The sequence below is a fragment of the Lampris incognitus genome, chromosome 1, assembly GCF_029633865.1.
Source record: "Lampris incognitus isolate fLamInc1 chromosome 1, fLamInc1.hap2, whole genome shotgun sequence".
Taxonomy (NCBI): domain Eukaryota; kingdom Metazoa; phylum Chordata; class Actinopteri; order Lampriformes; family Lampridae; genus Lampris; species Lampris incognitus.
The window spans coordinates 6,360,740-6,376,986 of NC_079211.1; the positions used below are offsets into that span (position 1 = coordinate 6,360,740).

General features: G+C 43.7%; 1 protein-coding gene across 1 annotated transcript in view; it reads left to right on the top strand.

The window, feature by feature from the left end:
• prom1a (prominin 1a) overlaps positions 1 to 16,247 on the top strand; it is a 153,086-nt gene that overhangs the window by 41,860 nt on the left and 94,979 nt on the right. The window contains exon 2 of the mRNA XM_056281410.1: positions 8,807 to 8,865. Within this exon, the coding sequence (XP_056137385.1) occupies positions 8,807 to 8,865 (59 nt within the window). The remainder of the gene's footprint in view (positions 1 to 8,806; positions 8,866 to 16,247) is intronic.

The window sequence follows — 16,247 nt, forward strand, 5'->3', positions numbered from 1 at the left end:
GGGTTTTTTTTTGTGAGTAGAAACAACCACTGAGGGCGTCCGGGTAACGTAGTGGTCTATTCCGTTGCCTACCAACACGGGGATCGGCAGTTCAAATCCCGGTGTTACCTCTGGCTTGGTCGGGCGTCCCTACAGACACAATTGGCTGTGTCTGCAGGTGGGAAGCCGGATGTGGGTATATGTCCTGGTCGCTGCACTAGTGCCTCCTCTGGCCGGTCCGGGCGCTTGTTCGGGGGGGGGCTACGTTGCCCTGGCGAAACTCCTCACTGTCAGGTGAAAAGAAGCGGCTGGTGACTCCACATGTATTGGAGGAGACGTGGTAGTCTGCAGCCCTCCCCGGATTGGCAGAGAGGGTGGAGCAGAGACCGGGACGGCTTGGAAGAGTGGGGTATTTGGCCGGGTACAATTGGGCTGGAAAAACGGCGGGGGGGGACCAACCACTGAGTAATCTAGTCACTTGAAAGACAACATGAAACATTATTATTGTTATTATTATTAATTTTATTTCGAACATGTTAAAATAACAAAATAAAATATATAGGCAGGAATTCAAGAGCAAATGGAAATAATAGTGAACATATTTTGCAAAGTCTCCGTAACAACACAAGTAATAACTGGTCCATGTTGGAAAAGAGCGTAGGATGAAGTAAAGAACTTTTCTGGTCCTACACCTTTCTTATAATTTATCAAACAAATCAAATCAAATCAAAACTTTCAAGACAAAACAAAAGTGAAACAAAGAAAAGAAAGACCAATGCATAGAAATCAAAATAAACAAAACTGCACAAGTCAAACAAGGCACCTTACATGTCATGTATCATGTCATGTTATTCCAGTCCACCTCTTTGTTCGTCCATCCTACATCTGTTCAATATGTTCTTTTCAAAGAGTTGTTTAAACTCACTTATTGAAATCAATGAGTGCAGATGATGTAGTCCTATTGGTTCTAAATCCATACTGTTGTTCACACAGTACATTATGTTTTGTGATAAAGTCATCCAACCTTGAATAGAATATTTTTTCCAGTATTTTAGAGAATTGTGAAAGCAAAGAAACAGGTCTGTAATTTTGAGTGTGTCTATCTCCAGCCTTGTATATGGGTATGACTTTAGCTGTTTTCATTTTACATGGAAAAACGCCAGTTTGATTGCATATATATGCCAGAGGTTTCACCACACACTCAATAATATCTTTAACTAGTGACATTTTAATACTATGACAATGTCAGTAACATTCAGTAAATGTCAGTAAACATCATCATGCCCACTCAGACTTGGTGACAAAAAAAAAAGGTGTAGCATGTTGTGATAATAATAAATATAACATATTGGGTAAACACATCATCTTTAACAACAACACACCATTATATTCAAGTGACTATTACACCTGAAGACCTTGACGGCCTAGTTTCTCTACAGAGTAGCTGGGGGGAAAATGGCTGACATTCCTTTTATTCTGAGTGGAAAATGCAATATTTTAAAATATTTTCGGCATTAAAATGTTTTTGATAAAATTTCTAGTGAGAAATTGACATTTAATATTCATAATCTTCATTCAGTGAATGTGTATGATCTTTAGTTAGTTATTACGAAGAATCTTTCAAGTCTCCCCAGATAGGAAATTGCTGTGGCCCGGACCCGTCCCACACCCAACACTTCATCCGGCCCACATACCGCGTGGAATGATGGCACTTGGGTAGTCCACTCCTGTTTGACAGATCTGGGCCAGAACCAAGCCATAGCAATGCGGCATGTGCCACATATTTGCCAAAGGTGGCTCATATTTGTTTTGTGATATTTGGGCCATATTCACCATTTACCACACGGGCCACTTCAGGGTCACATCCATTTTGTCAGGGCCAGAAGAAGGCCATCAGTACCACATCATTGCCTGAAGTGGCCCACATTCGGATGCTGTCTGGGTCACCAGAAAATTGTTGGAATGTAACATTTCTGAACATAACCCCCAAACACGTTTCTACAGTAGTTAGTAAAATATCCTAAATAAATCAACATTTATTTCCTTTTTTTTTTGAATAAACCACCTAAATTCAGTATAATTTGTTTCAGCCGCAGTAAATATTCGATATATTCTGTAAATATATCTTTTTATGATCTTATTTACGACCATATTTTGCAAACCAGAAGAACTACAATTACTGTACTGATTTTTTTTTTGAATTTCCCCTTTTTGTCCCCAATTACACTTGGCCAACTACCCGACTCTCCCGAGCCGTCCCGGTCGCTGCTCCACCCCCTCTGCCGCTCCAGGGAGGGCTCAGACTACCACATGCCTCCTCTGATACATGTGGAGTCACCTGCTGCTTTTTTTCACCTGATAGTGAGGAGTTTCACCAGGGGGAATAGCGTGTGGGAGGATCACGCTATTCCCCCCAGTTCCCCCTCCCCCCTGAACAGGCGCCCCAACCGACCAGAGGAGGTGCTAGTGCAGCGACCAGGACACATACCCACATCCGGCTTCCCACCCTCTGTAGGGACGCCCAACCAAGCCGGCGGTAACATGGGGATCCGAACCGGCGATCTCCATGTTGGCAGGCAACGGAATAGACCGCTATGCTACCTGATCGGGCATAATTTTGTCCCGATACCAATGTCACGTTTTGCTGCAGTCATTGGCTGTTACTTATAATCTGACCGATATGTCAGGCACCCCTATTTTACAGCACAACGTTTAATACGTTTTGCATCCAAGGTTTGTAGCTGCAGACGTCCACCGCAGTGCTGTGATGCTAACTGGGTTTGCTTTGCCATACAACCTGATAATCAAGCCTTCCACAGTTAAACTGATGCATCCATCCAAAGTCGACTGTGTAGGACTTTGGAGTCTTTGACAGATGTGTGTTGACAGACACATGGGCTGAACCGGTTAGATTCTTACCCTTCTGTTCATTTTTGGCTGTCATTCTCAGAAACACTGACGTCTTTCCTTTTCATTGAGGTCGACACGGCTCATGTGTTAAAACAGTGTTTTGACCTATAATCCTAATCATGTGCACCCCATACACGTCCTTTGGCGTCTTCTGTGTCAGAGTTATTGTTACCGTTCCTCTGTGAAAAGGGAACTCGGGGGATTTAGAAAAAAGAAAACCAAACAAACACACACACACACAGGAGCTGTTGTAACAGGAGAACACGACGGTTCAGCTCAGGCTTGACCTTAATAGTCGACTTTTTCTTTTCTTTTCCAAAGCCATGGGTCTTTTGACACCTGATCCTCCAAACCTACACTGGCCCCTACAGGAAGGGCAGGATGAGCAAGCCGACCCCAAATAAAAGCGAACCAACAATATGTCCTCGCTGATGGTTTCCTTGTGGATGTTTGTGTTGACTCATCGTTGATTCAAGTCTTGTTGGTTTGTGGGTCATGTGAAATACGTATTAAGACGTGTTGATGCCTGAGCTGTTTTTATACACCTGTCTCTATCTTTTCCTATGTACTACTTATTTACTGTGTGTATTCGGTGTACCTTGCCGTCGTGCTGAAGCTTAAACTTAAGCTTAGACTTGCCGCCGTGCTTAAGAAGTAGGCTAAGCTAAAGAATGGTAGCCATGGCAGGTTGTAAAATCATGTAAATGTTGAGGAATACTTTATACAGTATTTGGCTAGATCCTTTCTCTGTTGCCGTTTTGTCTAAATTTGTAGTAGGCCTAAATTGAGAAAGGTGCTGTATTAAGGCGCTTAGCGGCCTGTCCAGGGTGTCTCCCCGCCTGCCGCCCAGTGACTGCTGGGATAGGCCCCAGCATCCTGAGAGCAGGATAAGCAGTTGGGATAATGGATGGAATGGATGGACGTGTTAAGGTTAAACGGTTAGTGTAGCTGAATCAGTAAATTCTTTCTTTTAGTACTTCTTCAAAATGAGGTAAGAGACCTGGCCTAGACCAGCAGGTAAATCTAACTAATAAAACTAAGTGTCAAAGCTGGAGTCATTACTCAAAGGCTTCTATTATGGTGCTGTTGCACAAAGCACTTTGACCCCCAAACTGCCCCAGTTCAGCTGCAACCCGGGTCTTAATTTCATAGTTTTTCCATCATACATACCAGTTATGATGGCACCTTACTCACCGGCTTCATTAAGTAGATGTTGGACATGGACCACCGCTGGACTCAGATTTACAGCAGTGTCTTATGGGACACCTGAACAGGAGCGTCAGACAAGTTTGATCAAGTCCAGTTCAACCCAATTATCTAAACCAGGTATTTGGAGGTGAAAATGAAAGTGATGGGAAGACTGGTTAGTCCCGCTGTCTGGTTGAAGGTGTGTTGATCAGAGAAATAAGATGGTGTGGTGTTGGGTTGGTTCCTGCATACACACGGCTGTACATGGCAAATGGACCATTTGACCCTCGATTCAGGTGAGGAAGAGTTCTCAGGAAACAAATGTGAGAAACTTCAGGGATGCATGAGAGGAAGGAATCCTCTCCCAGAGCAGATAGGTGGACAGAAGGTGCTGAGTGGACAGAGTAGACAATGGGGTAATAGATTTGGAAATAAAAGTTAAATCTGAAATCCGGGACTTGTGTTACCCCCTAAATTCATTGTTTTCTTCATGTGTATGATGGAGTCAGGCTCCGTAAAACTACCAGTCATCTTTACCGTGGTTGGAGACACTCCAGTGTCCGTATACCGCTGAGCTTTCAGAAACACTGACTGATCATTAGAGAACCAAAAATAAACTGGTCCTCCATTTAAAAACACATGGTATCGGAGGTTCTCCTTCCCAGCAGCCAAGATGTCTGCATGACGCTTTCCTTTGAATAACTAATAATAGATCGCTGAGCTCATATACTGAAGGTTTATATTTAAAAAAAAAACAAGGCCTGTCAATGATTCCCTATGGTAAGATGCACTTTCATTGTTATGAAATGACATAACAACCGCAGGAAGAGGAGACCCCCCCCCCCATGTGTCTTGCAGCTTATTTTGGGATCATCTCGTCTTGGAGAGGCGTGTCATCATCCGTCTTCTCATCAGCACCGCTGCAGGTGCAACGTGCCAGGAAACCGAAACGAAATCTCCATGTACGGCGTCAGATTGGCTGCGAAATGGAGTTTCCTTTCATCTCTTTTGTTTCATCATGTCCTCGCGGAAGCTGGGTTTTGATTCCTTCACGCTACACTGACAGGGCGAAGGAGAAGTGATGAGCGGTGTCCAGGGAGGTGGTCGGCTTACCGGTTTCAGCGATTTCTACTTTGTCCGCACGTTGGGCTGAAAAGAGTCGAGTCGGTGTGAAACTAATGTGTGCGTTTGTCAGCCGAGTTTCTCTAGAAAGACGTCCAGGCCTTGGGTCAAAATGACCCATTTTAAACAAGTATTAGCCAGAAATATTGTTCATACTATTAATAACTGATATGAAGATAAGATATATTGAGTATTCTCAAACGAAGTATCCAGTATGATATAAAATCTAAAGGTGGCTTGGGTTGATGTGGTTGGTGAACAGCAAAAATACCATGGTAGAACTGAGACGGTAGATTTTGTGTATTCAAATGAAAAACTCCCCAGAACAAGAACAGTGATCTGCCGTTGCACTGAGATATTTCAACAAGAAACAAGATAAAAACACTTGTTTACCTGAAAGACCTGAAATCTTTAAACAAGTTAAATTGCATCGATTTTAAGATCTTCTACCTAATGGAAGCATTACTTAAATTTAATCTGGCAGTTATTAGATTTTAAAATCACTTAAAACAGTTCTCAAAAAAAACTTTATTTTACTTCTAAAAAGCTCTTTTTAAGATGAAATCACTAAATTAGATAACTGAAGATGGGCATCATGGTGGTGCAGTGGTTAGCGCTGTTGACTCACAGCAAGAAGGTCCTGGGTTCGAGCTCCGGGGTAGTCCAGCGTTGGGGGTCGTCCCGGGTTGTCCTTTGTGTGGGTTTCCTCCCACAGTCCAAAGACATGTAGGTCAGGTGAATCACCCGTACTAAATTGTCCCTAGGTATGAATGTGTGTGTGTGTGTGTGTGTGTGTGTGTGTGTGTGTGTGTGTGTGTGTGTGTGTGTGTGTGTGTGTGTGTGTGTGGGCCCTGTGATGGCCTGGTGGCCTGTCCAGGGTGTCTCCCTGCCTGCCGCCCAAGGACAACTGGGATAGGCTCCAGCATCCCCGCGACCCTGAGAGCAGGATAAGTGGTGTGGGTAATGGAAGGATGGAAGATATTCTTAATCATGATTATTAATCAGTCTTACATAGTCAGTTCTTGATGAGTAAATGTTTCTTGAAACAAGATGCTAAGTTGTTCTTGTGACTTTAAAACTCAGTTGTTCAGAGATACCATTTTTGCAGTGATCCATGTAAGGGATAATCCATGACAAGGAGTGTGTTAAAATCTTTTATCGTGTATCTTGGGCTGGATTATCCCGCTTGTACCACCGTCACTTACCAAAGATCAAAAAATAGATTTTCTGTTGAATATTTCGGACTCAGAATTAAAAGGCTATGAAGCAAAAGCTAGTCGCGAAGCTAACTTTGAATGCTCACTGGTCTCGCTACTGATTTAGTGTGTTGCTTTGGTTACATAGAACAGTGTGTTGCTATGGTTACATAGAGATTTTGCATCCCGGTGCATGAATCTAGAACAGTGATTAAACTTACACTGAATTATGTGTATATTTTATACTGTTTTAACTCATACCCTCCAGCCAATCAGAGAGCGGTATTCTCTGTGACCATGGTTAAAAAAATCCTTTTACACACCCCAGTCTTATCAAGGTATTTTATCCTGTTTTGGGTCTCAATCCAGCGCCAGCAGCAGGGCGGACGTTGTACCGGACAGTTGTGGTGAAGAGGGAGCTGAGCTGATGGCAAAGCTCTCAGTTTACCAGTCCATTTTTGTTCCAACCCTCACCTCTGGTCATCAGCTTCGGGTAGTGACCGAAAGGGTGAGATCGTGGATACAAGCGGCTGAAATGAATTTCCTCCGTAGGGTGTCTGGGCTCAGCCTTAGAGATAGGGTGAGGAGCTCGGAGTAGAGCCGCTGCTCCTTCGTGTCGAAAGGAGCCAGTTGAGGTGGTTCGGGCATCTGATCAGGATGCCTCCTGGGCGCCTTCCTTTGGAGGTTTTCTGGGCACGTCCAACTGGGAGGTAGACCCAGAACTCGCTGGAGGGACTACATGTCCAATCTAGCCTGGGAACGTCTTGGGGTCCCCCAGGAGGAGCTGGACAGTGTTGCTGGGGAGAGGGATGTCTGGAGTGCCCCACTTAGCTTGCTGCCATCACGACCCGACCCCGGAGAAGCGGCTGAAGAAGAGATGAGATGTGATGACGTCTCAATGTTTATTTTACTTAAGCTGCATTGTCATCATCGACAGGGTAAATAGAATGACAGTACAGGCCTAGACAGTCAGGTGTTGGCAGAGTGGCTCATTTTCCTGCTCCTCTTATTCATGTTTACCAAAGAGCAAAGTTGCTATTCACAAGGACAGCCTGTCAAGAGGTAATTAGCCTCTTAAGGGGGAAGGGTAAGAAAAACACTTGTGCAAAAGTAGTCATGAGGACGTAAGCACCGTTAAGAGGGGCATTACGGCCGACACGAGGCACGTCACAGTGTAATTAGGAGGGTGAGGAGGAGACGCGGTGCCGGTGTCTGAGATAACGCCCATGACCGAGTCCTTCGAAGCTGTTAGACAAAATTGTCCAGTTTTAAGAGATTTATGTGACTCATTAGTTCTCATTAACTCGTGAACATCTGGATGGACGGAGCACGACGCCAACACTGTCAGGATCAGCTGGAGCGTCCCGCGTTAAAAGTTCTGCTCGTTAGAAGATGTTAGGACTAAAACACCTTTTTGGCATTTTCCCCCTTTTTTTCTCCCCAATTGTACTTGGCCAATTACCCCACTCTTCCGAGCCGTCCCCATCGCTGCTCCACCCCCTCTGCCGATCCGGGGAGGGCTGCAGACTACCACATGCCTCCACTGATGCATGTGGAGTCACCAGCCGCTTCTTTTCCCCTGACAGTGAGGAGTTTCACCAGGGGGACGTAATGCGTGGGGGATCACGCTATCCCCCCCCAGTCCCCAACCCCTCTGAACAGGCTCCCCGACCGACCAGAGGAGGCGCTAGTGCAGCGACCAGGACACATACCCACATCCGGCTTCCCACCCGCAGATACACAATTGGGTAACACTTTAGTATGGGGAACATAGTCACCATTAATTAGGTGCTTATTAGCATGCAAATTAGCAACATATTGGCTCTTAATTGGTCATTATTACGTACTCATTAATGCCTTATTCTGCATGGCCTTATTATACAACCAGTAAGCCATTAATTATGAGTTTTCCCTCTATAACCTCAGAAGTATTGCTTATTAGTAGTACCATGTCAATATGCTTTGCTTAGTATGGCCTTTATAAGGTGGTAGTACCACAAGAAGAGTTATTCTCCCTTACTAACACTTAATGAATATGGTCTGTTCTTACATAACAACACACACAACCTCAAGTGTTCATAGTGTTAAATTACTCTAAATTAAGTTTTTGTTACTTAGAATATGTTCCCCATACTAAAGTGACATCTTGATCATTACTAATTCACTAGTAATTAAGTTTTTGTTACTTAGAATATGTTCCCCATATTAAAGTGTTACCCACAATTGTGTCTGTAGGGACACCCGGCCAAGCCGGAGGGTGACACGGGGATTCGAACCGGCGAGCTCCATGTTGGTAGGCAACGGAATAGACCGCAACGCCACCCGGACACCTCAAAAACACCTTTTTAAAATGGTTACGTTTCCCTGTGTGGCCTGTGCTTAAACTGTGTCTGTCCTCTCTTGTCTTGCAGACCTCGTTGTCAAACTGGCAAAAGACAAGTTTGGAGCCATCCAGAATGAATACCAAAAGGTAACTCTGTGTGTGTGTGTGTGTGTGTGTGTGTGTGTGTGTGTGTGTGTGATTTACAGTTGTCATAATGTTTGTTTCACTCTGCAGATTTGTCTTCTCCATTTTAAAATGATGTTATTTCTGTTTTTGGTGCAGTATTTTAGCTTGAGATTACCGTCACATGTAATTTGCCTCTGAGTCTCTTTTGAAGAAATTCATTGCTTGTTGAAAGCTGAGTCTGTCTTTTGCGCTAACAATCCCCAAAAAAAAAAGAAGGGGGGGGGGGAGTAGAAGAAAACCTAACTGCCTCTAGGACAGTGTGTGAACTCCTAGATAAATCATTTGTGGTTTTGTAACAAACAGTTTTAATTACCAAAGTTTTTTTTCTTTGATGTTCCTCAACCTTCCCCAAAGCTTCAGGAAGTAGTGCACGAGTTGGCAGAGTGCACTTCAGTGATTTGAAAAATGGTTCGTTTTGAACCATCCTGTAAAACCAAGGACAAAATCCACTAAGTTAAAAGAAGAAAATTGAAAAAAGAAAAAAAAAGCTAGCATGTGTGCTCAGCAGTGGTGGAATGTAACTATGTACATTTACTCAAGTACAATTTGAGGTAATTGTACTTTACTTGAGTATTTCCATTTTATGCTACTTTATACTTTTACTCCACTACATTTGACAGCTTTAGTTACTAGTTACTTTTCAGATTTAGATTATTAACACAAATTATAAATCAACTAATAATGATATATTTTCATAGGCTAAGCTACCCAGCAGTATATAAAGTAATTGAAATTAGCTCCACATTTACTTGCTGCAACATTAATGTGATGAACACATTACTGCATCAATTATTGTAGTCCAGTGACATGATATATGATTCTGAAATGGGCCATTCTGCATAATGAGTACTTTTACTTTTGCTACTTTAAGTATATTTTGATGCGAATACTTTTGTACTTTTACTTAAGTGCGATTTTGAATGCAGCACTTTTACTTGTAACAAAGTATTTTTACACTGTGGTATTGCTACTTTTACAGTAAAAGTTCTGAGTATTTCCTCCACCACTGGTGCTCAGTTGGTGCATGAGCCCTTCTGCGTGCACAGCGATCGACTCCATCCATGGACGGATGGATGTGCATGTCGGCTGCACTTCTTTTGATTCCTAGCTTTTTGTTGTTGTTTCTGTTCATCCACATGTTTGTTCTTTTGGATCGTGGCTTTGCTCTGTCTCTGACGCCGCCTTGCCTTTGTCTTCTGCATGTCTTCTCCATCTGATATCTGCTCTCATCCGCCCCCCCAGCCAGAGAACATTGTGCTGACTCTCCAGGTAAAGTCTGCTCGATGGACCCCCCCCCCTCCCTGTCTTTACCCATCATGCTTCATTCTCCTGTTTTTTGGGGCCACACAATTAATGGTTTAACATGAAATGTCAAATTATCCTGCTGGATACGGGGATCACAGTCATGATCATGCAGTGTGTTTACATGCAAGTTAAAAATTCAATTTCAATCAGATTAAGGCGATAATTTGAATATTGTAACTGCCACATAACCAAATCGAACTATCTTAATCAAATTAAGATCTTAATCAGTGCAGGCATAATGCGATTATTGCAGCTGAATGTTTTGTCGATCATTGGATTTACCCTGCTGTCTGTAGGCCTGCAACTTCACCGCTGTTCCTTCAGTTCTGGTTGTGTGCATGCAGGCGCATATTCACTAGACACCTCCATCGAACTGTCACCCTGATTTGATTATCGGCCCTAATCACAGTATTGGCTGCATGTGAACATAATGATGGTTTCAGTGATGTGGAGGAGAAAAGTATTTAACTGCTGACTTCTCATCTGACCTCGACGTTCATCTACTGTTCAGCAGGTCTTCACCGTTAAATGTAGAGGACATGTGGAAATATTACTGACTGAGGGAACTGGGATCAATAATGAATCAATAATCAATGAGTAATTGTGTGGCCCTCACATTTGAACCCCGCCATCCACTCCAAACCTCCATCCTCCTCCATCACCCAGCCAAGACTCTGTCCAGTCTATTGCCGGGTTAAGATTAGAATTACGAGTTAGTAAGACATACATAGCAACCCAAATTTATTATTTTTAAAAATGTTGTGTTCCAGTCAAAGTCGTTTATATAGCAGTAAATCACAGTTATGGTTCCAGAGGGATTTACATTAATGTACCGTTCACATTTGTATGTCGATGCATTTCAGAGTTTCACTTTGACCGTTGAACGTGACAGGAATGAAACAGCTTTGAAAGAAATGAGGAAAAACAGCTTATCGACGTCTACCGTCCTGGCTGATTCACATCCAAACACTCGATGGTGTTTTCCTCTGATACCGACACAAATCACCACTCAGCTCACACACACACACACACACACACACACACACACACACACACACACACACACACACACAATCCTGCAAGCGTCAGCACACAGAGGATCAGGAGAGAGAGAGTGTGAGTGTGTGTGTGTGTGTGTGTGTGTGTGTGTATGTGTGTGTGTGTTTTGATTCCCCCAGTCACTGACCTGGTCCACTGATTTATTTTGCCCATCCAGTCGCTCAGAGACCTGGTTCCAGAATAGACTGTCAGCTTGATGTCTATGAGAGATAATTATCGACACTCTTTAAATAGAAATTGTACAATAAAGACGAAAAACCCGATTTTGATCATCTTCACCTTTTTTCTTTTTCTTTTTTTTGATTCCCCCCCCTTTTTTTTTCCTCCCCAATTGCATCTGGCCAGTCACCCCACTCTCTGAGCTCTCCCGGTCTCCCCTCTGGTGATCTGGGGAGGGCTGCAGACTACACATGCCTCCTCCCATACATGTGGAGTCGCCGGCCGCTTCTTTTCACCTGACAGTGATGAGTTTCACCAGGGGGACGTAGCGCGTGGGAGGATCATGCTAATCTGCCCAGTTCCCCCTCCCCCCTGAACAGGTGCCCCAAACAACCAGAGGAGGCGCTAGTGCAGCGACCAGAACACATACCCACATCCGGCTTCCCACCCACAGACACGGCCAATTGTGTCTGTAGGGACTTCCGACCAAGCTGGAGGCAACACGGGTATTTGAACCGGCGATCCCTAGTTCACCTCTAAAGAGGATGGTTATCGTTTCCCCCTTTGGTTGGGGTGCAGTGTGTGACACTGTCATGCAAAACAGGGGTTTAATGCCTTGCTCAAAGCCACTGTGACACTGTTGATCTATAGAGGGAAGCGGTGATGATTCATTGTCCTTCATCAGGCCCGCATCCCTCAGTTTGGATGTTTTCTGGCAGTGAGGCTTGAACCCTGATAACAACACCCGACTGTCTTACACCCACCCCCTCTTGTCCAAGATGGAGGAAGACTGTTGTGGTCAGAGGTTGTGTTAGCCATGACCGAATTTCCGTCATTCACTGAATTTTTAAAGCATTGCCGGGTCAATTCAAATGCCATCCGTCATCTTGACAGAATCAACATAAGGAGTTGGCTGCATTGACTTCCTGATCGATCTCGGACTTGAGGAGCGCAGCGAATGCTGCACGGCGAAATTCATGCAAATGAGAAGCAAATATCGCGGGCAGCGTCCAATCAGGTCGTTTCATGTGACGTCATCAGCGTCTGTACTCGGAACCTTCGCGTCCCTGTTTGGCCTCTTTTTTCTGTTGAGTAGTCACTCTTAAACAGTCAGCAAACACAGAAATCATTAATTTTTTAACTCTAGAACGACCTGGATTTCACTCCAACCTAAAACGACCATAGGCGGTCAAAATGACGGCCGGTCTTTAAACTCTACATTCTGTCAAGATAAATAACCAGTTCAGATATTAATGCATTACAAGTGTTAGTGTGTCCGTTATCAAACTAACTGACACTAAAATTAACATTTTAATAACTATAGTGCTATTTTTAAACAATTTAAACTTGAGAGAGACCTGGTCGAACTTAGAAGGCAAAATGGAAAAAGTGAAAATATTACCTGAAAAACAAAACGGACAACACATATTGCTAATCTGACATACTTAACAAGGCCTATAAAACGTGAAATGTAAAAAAGAACTGAAAATAAATATTGAAACAGTCACAAACAACGACCGGGGGCGGCCATTTTGACCGCCGCGATTTTTAAACTATATTCTGTCAAGATAAATAATCGGTTTAGATATTAATGCCTTACATATGTTAGTATGTCTGTTAATAAACTAACTGACACCAAAATGAACATTTTAACAACTTTAATACTATTTTTCAAAGAATTCAAAATGGCCGCTGTCCAGCATCTGTAAACGCTGCAGCGCCTCGGTGGTAGTCATGGTGCGTCTGCAACGTAACGTTTTCTGGGAATGACGTCGATTTTTCTGAGCTTTTGCGTCGCGAATGAAGGCGTCAACCAATCGCGTTGTGCGGAACGGACGCTACGTCACGACTCCAAACGACAATGGCGGACGTGTTGATGGTGTTTCTCGTCATCCGGTGTTGTATGAAAGGACACCAAAATTATAAAGACGGCGAACTCGACAACGCGCGGAGGAGCGTCGCAAAACAACTAGGTTGTCAAGACAGTGAGTAGCTTATGTACTTGTACTTTTGGACGTAGTACAGTTGGTAGTGTAAACTACTAATAAGACACGTTAGCCCCTAGCTAGCTAACGGGTCTGACCCTTTAGCCGAGCGGTTAGTGGTGTCGCTTTGTGGCGCAGCACACCCCGTATCGAATCCCGCACCGGGCAAGAAAATAACCGGTTACAGTAGCAAGGCAACCCTTCCGTGCACACCCAGAGACGGTTGCAATGGAGGAAGTGCGCTCGGCGGGGGTCGGACCGGCAATGGACGGGGACCCCCCCCCCCCGACCCCGAAGGTGGAGTTGCCCTCCTGTCTCGCGAATTTGCGACAGATAGCTGGGTTTCTGTTGCAAGTTCGTATCGCTGCCGGTATGAGTAGTTTTTCATTTCCGTGGCGTTTATTCGTCACGTCCTTGGTGAGTAAAGGGCTTGAATGTCAGTTCCTTCTTTGTCTTCTGAAAACAGGCTCTCGGTAAGCCATTAGACTCCTTTCACTCATGATGCTCCCGCTTCCGGTGCGGGGAGATGGCGGCGGGAATTCACATTTGCGGCGGCCTCATCCAGTACTGTCCATGCCGTGTCTTTGTCCACGTCTGCGTCTAACTTTGCTGGGTGAGAGCTGGTGCTGAATCGGCTGGGGGGGGGGGGAGCTTGGTCTGCTGCGTCCTGTGGGCCCAGGGACCAGGGCCCTGCCTGGAGCTGTGCCCGAAGAGGAAACGCCGAGGGCGGTCTGACGGGACGCGGGAGTGGGGCAGGCTAAGCTAACTGCTAGCCCACGCAGACCGGCAGTTTTGACAGTCATCCTGGCTGGCGTTAGTTCTCCTGGGCAGTGATTTTTTTAAAAAAAATTTAGTTTAGATATATGTGTTGGTTTGGATATACAACAAAAACACAAATAATAAACAGTGATGATTTAAATGATGCGTCCACGGTTCTGAGTAAAAATGTAACTAGCCCAGTACCAGGAACCACACATAGAGGCTATACCCAACTGGCATCATGAAAACATATGATGAGTAAAATTAGACTATGAGGGAATTCTTGCAACCCTGTCCATCACCGTAATGGATCATAATTGGTTATTGCACAAACCATGGTGGTATTTTCTTTCTGCTGAACTGTCCAAAGGCAAAACCAGTGACAGCTGCCCACCCTGGAACCAAACCTCCACTCCCATTAGTAAACACGGTGGGACAAAAAGTCTCATTCATTAACGTTCTTGTAAGGTTTTAGCTTTTAGTCCGTTTTACTGATGCTGTCATTAAGAGTTAATTACTCTCAGTCGGTGGTTATGGATATGGCGCGTTGGTCAAGGAGATTCCAGCAGGATTCAAATTTGGCATCTTTTCCTCACCACTAAGCTACCCGTCCTCCTCCTCCTCCTCATCTGGGACTCCGTCTTCCTCTTCTTCAGGGCAGTTTAGATACACAGACAAAAATAGTTGTGGCTTTAGGCCTTTGAATGGCAATGGTGGAAAAAATTGTTTTTGACCTTTTTAGTGAAGATTTTCCCAATAACACTTGAGCCCAGAAGCAGAGTGGCAATTCACATGTTCAGATATGAAAAATGACCACAGGAACTGGCGCCGGTGACGCGGTGTCTCTGTGATCGCATGTGTGCACACACGGAACACATACACATAGACACACACAGATATAGTCTCTCTCTTTTTTCTCCATCTATCTATCTATCTATCTATCTATCTATCTATCTATCTATCTATCTATCTATCTATCTATCTATCTATCTATCTATCTATTTCTGTCTCTCATCTTTGTCTCTCTATATATCTATCTCTATCTATTTTTCTAGCTATCTCTATATCTATATATTTCTCTTTCCGTCTCTTTATCTCTCTATCTATTTCTCTCTCTCTCTCTGTGTGTGTGTGTATATATATATTTTTTTTTTTTTCTGTCTGTCTCTCTCTATATTTTTTATTTATCCAGCTATCTATATCTGTCTGTCTGTCTGTCTGTCTGTCTGTCTGTCTCTCTATATCTGTCTATTTCTCTCTCTACATATATATATATATTTCTGTCTCTATCTTATCTATTTGTCTCTCTGTCTCTATATCTAGCTATCTATCTATCTCGCTAGTTATCTATCTAATATATATATATATATATATATATATCTGTCTCACTATCACTCTTTCTCACCACCCTCATAAAACACACACACACACACACACGATCCACTATATATATACAAAGTTAGCCTTAGCCTAGAGATTTTAAAAATGAATAAGAATACCTCTTCTCTCTCCACGAGTTCAGAAGCCTTATTTTTGCCACCCCGTGTGTTAAATAGTAGAAGCAGTTGGTCCTCTGGTGGAGGCGGAGCTGCTGATTTCTTTGGCAGATTAGGGGGCCGGCCAGGAGAGCAGCCCCCTCCATTCAGGAGCGGTGAGAACTGCTGAACATGGTCAAGACAAATTACATACGGTGTGGCAATTACCCCCCCCTTCTTGGATTCACCAATTGCCAAAGCCCAGAGAGCGCAGTTTGGATAGGGGGAGATGAGCGTTGCGGAGAACCTGCCACCAGTGGAAAATAAAATTGTCTCAGAAAGAGTGGGAATCATGTCGCCTTCAGTATTTCTCCTGTCTGGCCAAAGCATTGGTTTATTAAGACTTCTGTGATTGATTAATACAGGGTTCATACGGTCATTAAAGATCTGGAAAAGTCAGCAAATTTGAAAATGCAATTTTCAGGACCTAGAAAAGTTATGGAAAATTATAATTTTGTGAAAGTTGTGGAAAATTCAGAAATCTAACTAAAGAAACATCACCTCTGTTAAAGACTGACCAATTAAAAAGAAATTTACAGTA